This window comes from Aotus nancymaae, unplaced genomic scaffold, assembly GCF_030222135.1.
Source record: "Aotus nancymaae isolate 86718 unplaced genomic scaffold, 86718_ANA_hifiasm-v0.15.2.pri h1tg000040l, whole genome shotgun sequence".
NCBI classification, from domain to species: Eukaryota; Metazoa; Chordata; class Mammalia; order Primates; family Aotidae; genus Aotus; species Aotus nancymaae.
Window position 1 is genome coordinate 30,950,556 of NW_026988454.1, and position 15,719 is coordinate 30,966,274.

Here is a 15,719-nt window from a genome sequence, read left to right on the forward strand (position 1 = left end):
AGATGAATGCATGTGATAGTCCCCCTCACTGGGAAAGGTGTGGGTAAGAGCTTATTGTCAGATGCCTCCAGTGAAAGTATAAATTGGTACAGCATTTTCTAAGGGCAATTTGACAAAAATGCATCAACACTAAAAATGGGCATGTCTTCTGTCCCTAACAAATCCATGTTTAGAACTTTATTATAAAGAAATAATTGAGCAAATATGCAAAGCTATGTATACAGCAATGTTTAGAGTAATAAAAATGGCCACCCATCTCCATTTGTGTAAATAAATTGTGATACGTCCATAGGTCCCACTCAGGGATCTCCTGGTCCCTGCTCTTCTGGCTTCTGCTAGGAGTGTGGAGACTTCTGGCCTTCTAGGGGGTGGAGACACTGAGTTGTGACTGCATCTCTGGGGCTTGAAGACCCAGACTGAGAGGCCTGGGTTCTGGCCCTTTCACCTGCCAGGTAACTTCAAGCCACATCCATAGGTGTCTGGCCTCACTGCTGTACCAGCTGGTGGCCTGCCAGGACCTCAGACTGGACACCAGGCAGCTGTCCCAGAGCAGTTCCTGATGCAGGCCCAGGAAAGCAGCTGTCAGGAAGGGGACCCGGGAGGCAGCCCTGTCCCCCACACCACCCTCGGATTGGAAAGCCCTTCCTGCAGATGGGGTATGGTTTGGAGCGGCCCCTGTCCAGCCCTGCTTCACCTGGGGGCCAGAGAGGCGTGAGGTGCCATGGCCTGGCTTCTCCCACACGACGCCTTTTGGTTATGTCTCAGCTCTCAGAGGTAACAGCAGACACCAAGTGAGAGAACTGAGTGGCCTCCAGCTCGCTGCTCAGGAGGTGAGGCTTGTTCCAGGCCAGGCGAGTTGCCTGTTTGAGCAGAGTCCCGGTGTCCTTGCATTCAGAGCAGACATGGGTAGTGCCCATACTGCAGTTGGAGGCAGGAAGTCCATCCCCTGCCCCGACACGTGCCCTTGAGGCCTGGCCCCAGCTAGTCATGAAATAAGTGGAGAACACCAGCCTCGAGCCTCACAGTTTTATTTTCTCCTCATTATCCATCCTTCCTTTCAGCACCAGTAAGGAAAAAGAACACCTCTCTTTTCAAAAAAAAAAAAAACCACTAGTTGACGTCAAAAATATACATTCTTTCCAAATGCTGGCTGGGTGTGACGATCATGTGATAAATGCTTGGCAAGGCCAAAACCAAGTATCACCATCACAAAATGAACTTCTGAGGTACAAGAACACATCTGAAATTTTATTTTAAAACTATTATTGGGGTATAGTGGCTCATGCCTGTAATCTCAGAACTTTGGGAGGGCAAGGCAAGAGAGAGGATTGCTTGATCCCAGGAGTTCAAGATGAGCCTGGCCCACAGAGTGAGACCCTGTCTCTACAAAAAAATAAAAAGTAAAAACTACGAAGAAATTTAAAAATTAGCCAGTTGTGGTAGCATCTGTTATCTCAGCTAATGGGGCTGAGTCAGGAGGATCACTTGAGCCCAGGAGTTCACCTGGGCAACATGGTGAAATCTTGTTTCTCCAGGAAAAAAAAAAAGCCCAAAATTAGCTAGGTGTGGTGGCTCATGCCTGTAGTCCCAGCTACTTGGGAGGCTGAGGTGGAAGGGTCATTTGAGCCCAGAAGTTCAAGGCTGCAGTGAGCAGTGGTCATGCCACTGCACTCCAGCCTGGGTGACAGAGTGAGACCTTGTCTCAAAAACAAAAACAAAAAAAAGTTATCTCCAGATAGAAGATCTTGGATGTTGTCCTATGCATGTGTAATTTATTTTCATCTTGTGAAACAGCAGTGGCAAAGCTGTTCTCTCTTTAATTTGCCCTCACAAAATGTGAAGAATTCCCAAATGGACATTTTCCTGAAACACTTGTGGTTTGAGTGGAATTATATGATAAAAAGTAACATGAAAAATTTTAAAGGTTATTTTGTTTCATTCACATATAATTTTCAAAAAGGTAAAATCACGACTCAGCAAATATAAAATGGCACATATAAAATCGTGACTCTCAGCAAATATTAAAATGGACACATAAAACTATTTTATTTAACTCAACTACTATGGAAACTAATAAGATGGAATGTCCAATTCAAAATATATTTATATTCATAGACAACAAAGAAATGTTAAGATTTCTGAGTGTGAAGAAAAAAAAAGCTGGTTTATGTCCAACAGGCCATAAATCTTAAGAATTTATCCGTTCCGCTCTACAGAAGTTTATGTCTCTACTGGACAAAAATCTCCAAGTTAACAAGTCAACTTTTGTAAGTCTGGGATCTTTAATAAGTGGTATATAATGAGATGAACTAGCATTACTTTCCCGAGATGGTCCTTGAGTGGCCTGATGCCCCCATATGATATTGAAATGGTACATCCTACCTTTTTGCCTTATTCCTAAATTTCAGGTGATGTTCCCAACAATTTAATGTGATGGATATTAGTGGCACCAAACAATGCTACAAAGATATAAGCTTTTTAAGCAAACAAATATGAAATGCAAAAATAATACAAGACGCAGTAGATATTTGAAAATCTACTTTATATATTTGAAACTATATAATGAAACATTAAGAACACAGAAGTGCCAAAACAGTGTTGAAAAAGAACAAAGTTGGAGTATTTGTATTACCTGATTTCAAGACTTTTAAGACAGTCACATAACAAGACAGTATTATCTGTCAGTCTATTTCCTTTTTTTCTAGATTTTTAAAAAATTTTTTAGATTTTTTATTTTTTTTATGAGACAGGATCTTGCTATGTTGCCCAGGCCAATCTAGAACACCTGTGCTCGAGCAATCCTCCCACCTCAGCCTTCCAAGGTGCTGGGATCACAGGTGTGAGCCACCACATCCGGCATATATCCTTATTTCTTTAACATTTTATGTATATAACTTTTTGTGTTTAAAATTATTATTATAGCATTTTACTCTTGCAAAATATATATACTGCATATATTTATACTTCAACTGATAGAATTTCAGCATAAAAAATGTGAGATTTCCCTCTTAATTTAATTAAGAATCCATGTTAAAAAGACAAAGAAGGAGGTTACACAACAATGTTTGTATTATCACCTTTTAATTTATGCATATACTGACATATATAAAAGTTCTAGATTTATGTACATTAAGGTGACCATAACAGTTATCCTTGGTTTTCAAATTAAAGGGTAATTTTCACTTTTTTCTGTGTACCTTTCTGGTTAGTCTGACTTAAACTATTTTTTTTTTACCAAATTTTTTATTGTGATAAAATGTACATAACAAAAATTTCCATTTGAAGTACACACTTCAGTGGCATTAAGTACATTCACATTGTTATGCAGGTAACACTACTGTTCATCTCCAGAACCTTTTTATCTTTTCAAATTAAAACTCTGTACCCATTAAACAATCACTCCCCATTCCCTTCTCCCCCCAGTCCCCAGTAACCTCTATTCTACTTTCCACATTTAAGAATGTGTCTGTGCTAGGTACCTCTTGTAAGTGGAATCACTCAACCTTTGTCTTTTTGTGTCTGGCTTATTTAATTTAGCATGTTTTCCAAGTTCATCTGTGGTGTAATTGTATGTATCAGTGTTTCATTCCTTTTTATGACTAATTTCTTTTCACAGTGAACTGAAACCACCTTAATAATCAGCAACTTAACAAAGCTATTTTAATCCAGAAAGAGGAATGAAAGCTTAATTTTGCTTTTTAGTGAAAACCTGGTTCTGCCTGTCTGGGGTGCGTTTGTAACATTCTACTTCCTGTTTGCATTCTAGGGGTGAAGCTAAGTAGCCTTCTTGGTAAAAAGGGAAACCTGGAAAAACTCCAGAGCTACTGGGAAGTTGGATTTTTTCTGGGGGCCAGTGTCCTAGCCAACGACCACATGAGAGTCATTCAAGCATCTGAAAAGCTTTTTAAACTGAAGACACCAGCATGGTAATAATCAGCTATTATATGTTGATACAATTATTTTTAATAAACAGCTCCATATTGGTCGCATATTATATTTATTGAAGTGACAATTAGATGATTTTATTTGCTTATAAAATGAAATGCAGAATATAGAGGAAAATTGTGATATTCACAAAATGTGTTGCATATAAGTTCTGGTGACTTTGGACGTAGGTGATGTCAGCAGGTTCCTGACTTAGCCTTTCCAGCACATTGACCAACCCACTGACCCAGGTTGGCCAGTGTCACTCATGTGAATCATGCAGAAGTCACGCATTTTGCACCTGCAAATATAACTTACATTCAGGGCCTGAGACCACATTTCCGTTTCAGCTCTTAGACCTCTACTCCAAACCTAGGCCCTCCGTTTCCTCTGTGATCTAATCTCATTTAGAATTTTCATTCTTGATTTACTTTTGTTTTTACTTAGGATTTGACTGACACATTTGAGCATTTCCTGTATTTGTGTGTTTTTCTAATTTCAAATAGTTCTTGGAGTGCATCCAAATCTCGTTATCTATGTGGCAATTGGAGAGATAGAAACAAAATTACCTCTGCATTTAGAACCATTTTGCAAAACAATGTTGGCTGGGCATGGTGGCTCACACCTATAATCCTAGCACTTTGGGAGGTCGAGGCAGATGGATCACTTGAAGTCAGGAGTCTGAGACCAGCCTGACCAACATGGTGAAACTCCATCACTACTAAAAATACAAAAATTAACTGGGCATGGTGTCAGGTGCCAGGAGAATCACTTGAACCCGGGAGGCAGAGGTTGCAGTGAGCCAAGATCACGCCACTGCACTTCAGCCTGGGCAACAGAGTGAGACTGTCTCAAAAAAAAGAAAGAAAGAAAGAAAGAAAAACAATTTTAATTAGCATCACATGTAGCGATTGACCATTAGCTGTAAAGACTTTAAAAGGCTAACCATAACATGGTGAAAGCATCTTTCCAGAGGCACTCTGAGCTCAGGCCACTTACTTGGCTGTTTTCGTCACAGAAACCATGTGAGGAAGAGACCACTCAGGCCTTCATGGCTTTTTAAATAATTTTTCTCATGTTCAGGTCTCCTTTAGCCAATCCTCCCCAGGGATCTTTCTAAAGATCACAATGATCTTTCAAAAATGCACATCTGACACTTCCCCTGCACTGAAATCCTTAAATCAATATAGTTTAATTGTTCCTCACAGCGTAAGGGATAAAGTCTGTCATTTTGTCTTAGCAAACAAGATTTGCCCTTAGCCATTAGCCTCAGCTCTTGTCACACCCCTGAGTTTGCACTGCTGTCTCTTCATACCACACTGCCGGTTTCACGCGTGAGTATCTGAGCATGTGCTGAGCATGCCTCTCACAATGGACACATTCCCCGGAGAACACTCATCCATCACACCTGCTCATAAAGCTGACCTTGACCTATAGCCCTTCCTCACACCCAAGTCCCTTCTTTAGTGTTTCTGTCATTCTTTAGTTCTGCCTCTCTTGATACTGAGTGTATGGCTTTTTAAGTTGTCTCTCTGTTTAATCATATCTCCATGGATATTTATTCATGATGTTATAACACCTTTTAATGTTTATCCCCACAGAAATGTACAGCAGCAGGCATGCAGCAAATGATATGAAATAAAGGAACCAATAAATACATGCATGATATTCAGTCACATTTCCTATTTCTTTGCAATGACCATTCCGATGGCAGTATTTTAGGCATCCTGGTTCTGTTAACAAGAAAACAGCCACTATTCTATACAATGGTACTCACAGCTGCAAAACAGTGCCTTAAGGTTCCACTAACTTAATTTTTATGGAATGTTAACTTCCATGTTTATAGTCCACAAAGCGCCTGCATAGCCATTATCGCCTGTAATTATCTCGCTCCTCATTTTTCCTAACTTTTTCCTTTGAGGCACCATCTGTCTTACTAGGTTTGAGGGTATTTGTATAATATATAAGCTGAGTTGCTTCTGAGCTAAATAATGATGTCTTATGAAGGGTCTATTTAGGAAAGCTTCTTCAAAGAAGCATATTTAAAAACAAATGCATTAACTGCTTCCTCAAATAGAATATAGGCATTTTAAAATTCACGTTTTAACCAGATGTATGGCCCTAGTCCAAGTTACCAAGCCCTCTAAGCCTGTTTCCTCATCTCTAAAATAGGGATAAAATAACCTATGTTATTGAATTTTTATGAGATAGAAACGAGATAATGTGTGAAAGCATGACCGGGCACAGCGGCTCACACCTGTAATCCCAGCATTTGGGAGGCCAAGGCAGGTGGATCACTTGAGGTCAGAAATTTGAAACCAGCCTGGCCAAGATGGTGAAACTCTGTCTCTAGTAAAAATTCAAAAAATACCTGGGCATGGTGGTACACACCTGTAGTCCAGCTACTCGGGAGGCTGAGGCAGGAGAATCGCTTGAACCCAGGAGACAGAGGTTGCAGGGAGCCAAGATGGCACCACCGCTCCCCAGTTTCGGTGACAGAGTGAGACTCCATCTCAAAAAAAAAAAAAGAAGTGTGGTCAGGCACAGTGGCTCACACCTGTAATCCCAGCATTTGGGAGGTCAAGGCAGGTGGATCACTTGAGGTCAGGAGTTCGAGATCAACCTGGCCAACAGGGTGAAACTCTATCTCTACTGAAAATACAAAACTTAGCCGGGTGTAGTGGTGCACACCTGTGATCCCAGCTACTCAGGAGGCTGAGGCAGGAGAATAGCTTAAACCCAGGACAGGGAGGTTGCAGTGAGCCGAGATTGTGCCACTGCAGCCACTGCACTCCTGCCTGGGTGACAGAGTGAGACTCCGTCTCAAAAAAGAAAAAGAAAATGTGAAAGCACATGATGTGTAACAAATAATGAATAATGTAATGAATGTGTAACTGTTAATGTCATATATAAATTACATTACAGAATTAGATTGGGATACATGGGAACAGGTGGTTCTAAATTTGTCTGTTATATGTTTTATGTCTTATGTCTTTTACTTCTCAGGTACCTCAAGTCTATTGTAGAGACAATTTTGATATATAAGCATTTTGTGAAACTGACTACTGAACAGCCCGTGGCCAAGCAAGAACTTGTGGACTTTTGGATGGATTTCCTGGTCGAGGCCACAAAGACAGATGTTACTGTGGTTAGGTTTCCAGTGAGTACTCTTCCTTTAAATCTGATTACATTTTTTAATTTAAAGAACATCTTGTACTGTGATTGTAACAGTGCTTAGATGCTGATTTTTGTGCCCTAAGACTGCAGTCACCTGGTTAATATCTTTATTTCCTGCACATTGGTTTGCTTTAGCTTACTTTAAAAAATAATTTCTCAGAATCAGAGAAATATTTTTATGTTTTTGCCCTGGAATTTGGCTGGTTCCTTTTGATAAATGGTGAAGTGTACTTCCTAAGCAATGCAAAGATTATCTCTTGGTTTAGCTTCAGCAAGACTGATGGATGCTTTTCCTTAATCCTGCAGTCGTGTTGGCATGGTCTTCAGTATTATCTCCTGTATTGGGGTGAAAAGTATCAGGCTCACCTGCATTGTTATTCCATCCCCACCATCCGTTACCCAGCTGGGTCAGAGTTAGATGTAATATCCCCAGTCCCTATTTATAACACTTTAGACCATGGGAAATAATGACTTGCAGTTTTTGGTCTGCAACTCATTTTGACTGGTCTCTAGTGGACTTCAGCTATATAGATTTAAATGTATAACATACACACACACACACACACAGACACACACACACACACACACACACTCTTAAAAAAATCTATTGCTCTTCTCAGATGGTGCCATCCCCCTCCTGATAGTTCTTAATACTGTCCAGCATCCAATTCAAGAATTACTGGCAACGGTTGAGCACAGTGGCTCAAGCCTGTAATCCCAGCACTTTGGGAGGCTGAGGCAGGTGGATCACGAGGTCAGGAGTTTGAGACCAGCCTGGCCAACATGGTGAAACCCCGTCTATACTAAAGATACAAAAAATTAGCCAGGCATGATGGCACATGCCTGTAATCCCAGCTACTCAGGAGGCTGAGGCAGGAGAATTGCTTAAAACCCAGGAGGCAGTAAGCCAAGATTGCACCATTGTATGCCAGCCTGGGCGACAGGGTGAGACTCTGTCTCAAAAAAAAAAAAAGAATTACTGGCAATTCACTGTGTGTACAAATTTCTTTCCACATCAAAGTGATGACTGTAAGTCTCTGTTTGAGCTCTCTAATCTCTATCTTCCATTCTCAGAGGCGGTGACAGTTCTGAATTCTTTTTGTGAAATCTTGTTTTCCTGTTCTTGTTGATAGGATCACCTACTTCACTTAATTAAATCTATTGCTGACATGAGCATGCTTTACTCTTGCTTCTAGATGAAGCCTTGAGCTCAGCAGGGTCCTTAATCGAAAGCCTTTTAACTGAAACACTTCACTTTATTTTCTAGCCTAGATAATGTGTAGCCTAGGAAAATACTTATCTTCGAATGAGCTGGCAACTTGCCTCTAGCTGGTGCCCTGAGTAGCAGTAAATGTAGTGAAAGAAGAGAACATAGAATTCTGGTATTTAATTGACTGTTAACTTGATGGACTAGAAAACTGGCTATGAAAGTAAACCATTCAAATTAGTCACTTTCAGCTCATTTAAATTAGTTTAATATGAATTTGTCTTTCATAATATAAATAAAAGTTAATATAAAGAATATTTGACAGAATTTGTCATAATATAAATACAAATAAGTGAATATAAAAAATAAATCAGAAAATATGCAATGAGAAGTTAGGAGAATATAGGTATAATCGCCTGTTGAGAAAGGCATCCTTAAGCAAGAAAGGAACTTGGAAGTCACTAAAAAGTTGATATTTTTGTTTGATTAAAAAAAAAAAAACACCATGAGCATGCCAAATAGAAACTGCTAGAAGGAGAAAATGTTTTATAAAAATTTGCAAAATAGTCAGTTTAGGTAATATGCAAAAAAAATCCTATAAATTGATAAGCAAATAGAAAAAGAAAAAAATAATATGAAGAGATAATTAACTTCTGGTTAGTCAAGAAAATGCAGATTAAATGAGACACTATTTTTTATGTTTTACAGCAGTTGTCACTGGTATGGAGACGAGCATTTTTAGAGCCTGCCGGTGGGCATAGCAATTGCTGAATATTCTGGGATTCTGGGAAATTCTCTGGGAAGGGGATGATAGGATTGTGTAAAGGATCCCGAGGACCTCAGCTTTATTTACAACATTTTATTTCTTTAGAAAACATTTTGAAGCAAATATGAAAGTATGTTAACATTTAGTTATCTGCGAGTGGTAGGCGCATAGGTGTTTGTTATTATCTTGCCGACATGTTTATGGCATATTTGATTTTTCGCAGCAATCCATTTCCTTCTTGAAACTTTGTGGCTTGTTTGGGGTCTTTTTGTGACAAACTCAGCTCTAAATACTATTCCTACATCAGAATTCATAACTCAGGTACTCAAAATTTCTTTTCCATAGTTTGTTGTTACACAGAGGGCAACATTGTACACTTTTGTAGTTCTTCTTGAGTGTTCTTACAGCGACTTCACCTGTGCGATTTACAGAAAATGCCAGTCTACCAAGAAGCTCCAAATTTAATGGAAATTGCTTTAGGATTAACCACTTGAATGTTTTCTTTTCTTTTTTATTTTTTCCGTGTTGGGGTCTTGCCCTGTTGCCAGGCTGGAGTGCAGTGGCATGATCTCGGCTCACTGCAACCTCTGCCTCCTAGGTCCAAGTGATTCTCCTGCTTCAGCCTCCTGAGTAGCTGGGACTATAGGCATGCACCACTATGCCCAGCTAAGTTTTGTATATTTAGTAGAGATGGGGTTTCACCATGTTGGCCAGGATGGTCTCAATCTCTTGACCTCGCGATCCACCCGACTTGGCCTCCCATAGTGCTGGGATTACAGACGAGAACCACCGTGCCTGGCCAGATGTTTTCTTCTATTTAAGTGTATGATGAAGCACTACAGAAACCACAAAGATATTGTTTTAAAAGGTAATGGAAGCCATATGGATCATTTTTAAATCTCAATGTAGATGATAGCATAGCAGAAAAACAGGACCAATATTTGGGTAATAAGTTGTGACCGCTTTTGGAATTTGCCACCCATGCTCTCCCTCATAGAGAAAGGCAGCCTTTTAGTACCTGTGGGGCTCTGTTGGTCACTGCAACTTGTCACATCCTTAGCATCACAACGTCCATGGCTCACACTACAAAGGTTGCAGTAGGTGTTGATTAGGATGACATTATCCTTCTTTTGAAATGCATCTAAATAAAATCCAGGATGGCCTATTTTAGAAAATATTATTTGATTGTTTTTATTTATCTCAATACTATATTCATTCTAATTTCTCCAAGAAATAACTGTGGCTCTGGGCAAAAGAGACTTGAAAGTTTATCTGGGAAATGATTTGAATAGCACCATCATTTATCATTTTGATTTATTCTTTTTTTCTTACCTTTCTTCTTGGTATATTTTCTTTCCTCCTTACATTGAAAAGTCTAGAGACCATGAACTCATTATCTAATGTCAGGAGAGAGGCAGAAGAGAAATATTGTACTTAAAAGGCTGTAGAAACCTAAACATCTGGTTAATATCTATTCTTTATAGGCCTTGCAGTCTTCCTTTTTTATTCAGATACATGAAATTAGCAGTTAATTATAATGTTAGCCTAAAAACAAGAAACTAAAAGTAAGAATATATAAACTCATAAGTGAGTTATATCTAGCGTTAAGGCTTTGGCAAAGTGCCTCCACTTCCTGGTCTTTTTTCCAGCCTTTCTGTGACCTCTGTAATGTGTGCTACAAATTTCTCACATTTTGTCATTTCAAGGGTAAAGCAAAGGGCTCAACAAATTAATTAGACAGTGCTAGCTACAACCTTGTTTTTATTTCCTGTCTCAAGTGAGGGACACATAGTTCAGATTTTATCTATTAGAAATATTGAGATGACAACAAAGACATAATTTTACAAGAGCGGAGCTGGTGCTGTTCTTTTCTACTGTTGAATATAATAGTGTGCCCACATCATTTGGGCACAGGGCATATTCTCACTTGTCAATGAAGAGAGTTGGATGATGTTTTGGGAAACCCACCTTTTATTCTCTATTGTTTTGATTTCATATACACTGCAATACTCAGAAATGAGAGCACCATTTCTGCAAAGTTTAGTTGGAAAGTTGATTTTCATTATTTATTATTCATCATTACCGCTTGTCTCCCTATTGATTAGAATTAAGATTTTGATTCACTGGGTGAGTTTCTTCCTGAGTCAGAATCTGTTCCCTTCTGGACTCTCACTGTGTGTGTATTTGTGGTATAGACCATCTTATTTTCACAGCTAAAGCCTGACTGAGAATTCTTTTAGCCCTTAACAGTTTTAATGCCCAGAGTAAAGAAAAATTGGTTTTTCTAGCTCCCTTTTCCTGGTTACCTGTACCTTAAGTAAATGCACTGTAAGGGTATGTTTAGAGTAAAACAAATATGCCCAGATTCTTGTGCCTTCTTTCTGAGGGTGTGTTTCATGTTTTACTGTATAATGAGTCTGTAATTCCTTATTAATGGAACCTTCTGAAGGGGTTTTCCTCCACTTTTATTTGGAAAACTTGCTTGATTCAAGATTAGTTCTAAAGGTAATCTTCTTGAGTGTTAAACCAGTAGAGTAGAAAGACTATTCCAGTTTCTCTACTATTTAAGTATTGACCTTTATTTTTTTAAACATTCCTAGTGAAGTTTGCCTAGGAAATTTGGGCCAGGAAGATGCCTTTAAGCATCTCTACAAGTAGATAATGAATCGTAGCGCCTTTGAAATCAGGGCATATGTATCATTTTAGTATTATTCAATGGTGAGATATTAGTAATAATAGACTACTTCATGCAGTCCTTTGATGGAGATTCTCAACTCATTTATCACATACCCCTCATAGAACTTTAAAATAGGAGCAAATTTGACTTCTGTTTTTCTCTTACAAGGCTTAATATATCATTATTGAAGATGCCAGTTTTATCCGAAAGACAGTGCAAAAAATGTGTTTATTATTTCATATAGCTAAGTTTGTTTCTTTGGTTTATATATAAAACTCTTTCAGGAATAACCAAAACCATTTCTAAATTTATTTACATGGGTATGAAAACCATACTACTGCATCTGTATGATAAAGCGTGATAGCAGAAAAACTAAAATAAGTATGTGACATTCTATGTATGGACCTTTTCTGTCTGTCTTTGACACATTTATATTTATAGAAATAGCTTATGTAGTACATGATAAAATAGAAGATTTTTTAAAAGTTAATCACTAGTAGATTTCCTGAGGATAGCTGAACCAATATATGGGCTTCAAAAATGTATTTCTAAGTTTATTAGCAATACAAGATGATGCATTATTGAACCTTATGATCATTGATAAATACTGTAAAATGCTTGAAGGATTTATAGGAAAAACAGCAATCAGACAAACTGAAATGGTTTACTCCAGAAACAGATTCAGAGACTCATCCAATAATCCTCTATGTTGGTGCTGAGGGTTACAGCAGTTCTAAGTGGTTTCAATCTGAAGTCACTGATACTAGTTTCTTTGCCTTATCTTTTCAAGGTATTAATATTAGAACCAACCAAAATCTATCAACCTTCTTATTTGTCTATCAACAATGAAGTTGAGGAGAAAACAATATCTATTTGGCACGTGCTTCCTGATGACAAGGTAAATTGTGCAATTATTAACACAAGAGCATTACTAACAAAGGACTTTATACCCTTCTAGCATTTACACATTCCAGCAAATGTCTGTGTGAGTTAAGAAGAAATAGCTCAGCTGTGTGCCTATCTTGGCATAAATGCATTCTGTATTATAAAACTTGTTACATTTGAATTATGAATTTTCATCAATATTAATAAAATATCATTGAACTATTTGGATTTTTATTATAGATGGCATTCTGTTTTGTAAATTCATGCTGGAAGTCATGCACCAAAGAACTAATACTTAAAATACATGATATAAAAGAGGCATATGTTAATTTTAGGAAGCCTGTCAGAATGATGCCACTTTTAATCTTACACTGGCGCTATTATAGTTATCATCGCATCTAGCTGTTTGGTTATCTAAGTAGTTGCTAAATCTCGGATTAGCCACTGACTCAGTGTGCTGTGTACAAAGTGAGGTGGGCTGTGCGACCACTTATTTTGAGAAGGATCTTAAAACAGTCTCACTTCCGCTCATAAGAGTCATGCGGATTAGCCTTTCCACTTCTGTATTCATCTGTTTTAATGCATGTACAAATCATCCTACTATTTTTTAAAAACAGACATTTTCAGGATCTGACTTCAGTTCACAGGATAAACCAACAGAAACAAGAGAAATCTTGTGGAAAAATAGTTCATTTATTTTCTTTCTTGTAATTGTTTTCCAGAATGTCCTTATAATTTTATTTAACCATCATTCATTGACTTACTCATTTAATAAATGTTTATTGAGCACTTACTCTGGTCCAGGAACTACCAGGCATGATGTTAGACGCTCAGGAAACAGCTGTGTCCAAAATAAGTTAAATTCCTGCCTTCATGGTGCTTGCTTTCTACTCAGAGAGGGCAATAAATCAATAAAAAAAAAAAAAAGGTATATTCAATGATGAGAAGGGAAAAATAATGCAGGAAATGGAATCAGGAAGTAAATTTGGGATGGGCTTGCAGGGTTTTTTTTGTTTGTTTGTTTGTTTGTTTTGAGACGGAGTCTTGTTCTGTCGCTCGGGCTGGAGTGCGATGGTGCAATCTTGGCTCGCTGCTACCTCTACCTCCTAGGTTCAAGAGATTCTCTTGCCTCAGCCTCCTGAGTAGGTGGGATTATAGATGCATGCCACCACACTTAGCTAATTTTTATATTTTTAGTAGAGACAGAGTTTCACCATGTCAATCAGGCTGTTCTTGGAACTCTTAACCTCGTGATCTGCCCGCCTTGGCCTCCCAAAGTGCTGGGATTATAGGCTTGAGCCACCACACCCGGCCACAGTTTTTGTTTTACATGTAGACTTGAGTCAATAGACCTGGATTCAAATCCCACCACTGCCCTTGGGCAACTTGGCATCTCCAAGGTATTGTGTCCTCATATGTAGAATGAGATAATAATGTCCACTCAAAGGTTGTTGTGAAGGTTAAATGAAGTAATTTGGTAGAGTGCATTTCACAGAGCCTGGTATGTAATAAATGTTCAATATATCTTAACTACAGTAACAACAAAAAACTATAAATCACTGCAGTGTACATATTATGTGGACTAAATCCTAACTTTGAAACCCCAGAGTTTAACCCTGCTTTGCTCTTTAAATGCCATGAGAGTAATCATTTGGGAGGTTGTTGGTGTTGAATTGGGGTGTACAAACCTGGCTCTGCAGCAGAATTATCTGCAATACCCTGGATTCCAGGAGACCGGCTGAGTTGGAATCCTTTATACTTAGAGCGAAGCTTGGACACATGCATTTTTATGAAGATTTATTCATGATTCTGATGTGCAGCCATGGTTGGCAACAACTTTAATAGGGATATAAACATACTAAATTACTCAACTGTAGTAGCTCAAGAATTATTACATCCTTGGCTTTATTGCTAAGCTGGTTCCTGGGGATGGTGCTTTTCAAGATGTGGTTCCCTGGAACACCAGCACTAGAGTCACCCAGGGAGCTGGTTTAATTAAATTCCATATTCCAGCTGGGCACAGTGGCTCATGCCTGTAATCCCAGCACTTTGGGAGGCTGAGGCGGGCGGATCACTTGAGCTCAAGAGTATGAGACCAGCCTGACCAACACGGTGAAACCCCGTCTCTACTAAAAACACAAAAGTTAGCCGTGCGTGGTGGTGCGTGCCTGTAATCTCAGCTACTTGGGAGGCTGAATCAGGAGAATTACTGAAACCTGGGAGACAGATGTTGCAGTGAGCCGAGATTGTGCCACTGCACTCCATTCTGGGTGACAGACCAAGACTCTGTCTCAAAAATTAAATAAAAATAAAATAAAATAAATTGCAGATTCCTAATCTGCACATCAGACCTACTGAGGACAATTCTATGAGGTAGACTCTCAGACCTCACATATGTGAACCACCATCTGAGGAAGTTCAACAGGAAAACAACACAGCAAGTCCATGATCTAGCAAGAAGGATGTCCCATGCTATGATGTGTCCAAGTCAGCTGGGAGAAATCCTTCCTGGATGTCAATCATGGGCAGGCCCTGTGACCTCTGTCAGAGTGGCAAGAAATCGCTGGTCCCAGTGCTATAGTTTCTTGGAAGGGCAGTGTCTTGTGTTTAAAATGAATAGATACAAGCAGCACCCAGAATGCATGCTATTCATATTTTAATTTGTTCCATGTTTAGATAAAGTTGGTCATGTTAAGTCTTGTAACTTAGTATTTTAGCAGGCACACTAAATGTTGGCAACATAAAATTACATAATAAGCATGGAGAAAACTCTCCAACATTCTCAACACCAAGTCCATCTAGTAGCACTGAGGAATACCCGTAGGATCTTTCAGAACAGTGGTCCTTCTCCAATCCCAGTTTGTGAAACACTGTCCTGGCTAACACTTTTACAAGACAGTTTGGGACTGGCTGCACCTGAATTTTAGAGACCCTCTACTCATAGGTTGTGTTAACTTAAGGATCTTCACCCAGCAAGCCCCAAATTACACATGCCAGTATTTGCCACTATGCGCAGAGTCAGAAGCTTGATTCTTTTTCATTATTAGGAGTGCCAATTGTATGGAGAAACACTTGAAAAAGTT

The 15,719-nt window shown here is 38.9% G+C and overlaps 1 protein-coding gene across 2 annotated transcripts in view; it reads left to right on the forward strand.

Annotated features, from left to right (window-relative positions):
- MAP3K5 (mitogen-activated protein kinase kinase kinase 5) overlaps positions 1 to 15,719 on the forward strand; it is a 234,775-nt gene that overhangs the window by 124,918 nt on the left and 94,138 nt on the right. For both annotated transcript variants that reach the window (XM_021670832.2, XM_021670831.2), the window contains exons 9-11: positions 3,767 to 3,926; positions 6,931 to 7,084; positions 12,542 to 12,649. In XM_021670832.2, coding sequence (XP_021526507.1) covers positions 3,767 to 3,926; positions 6,931 to 7,084; positions 12,542 to 12,649 — 422 coding nt within the window. The remainder of the gene's footprint in view (positions 1 to 3,766; positions 3,927 to 6,930; positions 7,085 to 12,541; positions 12,650 to 15,719) is intronic.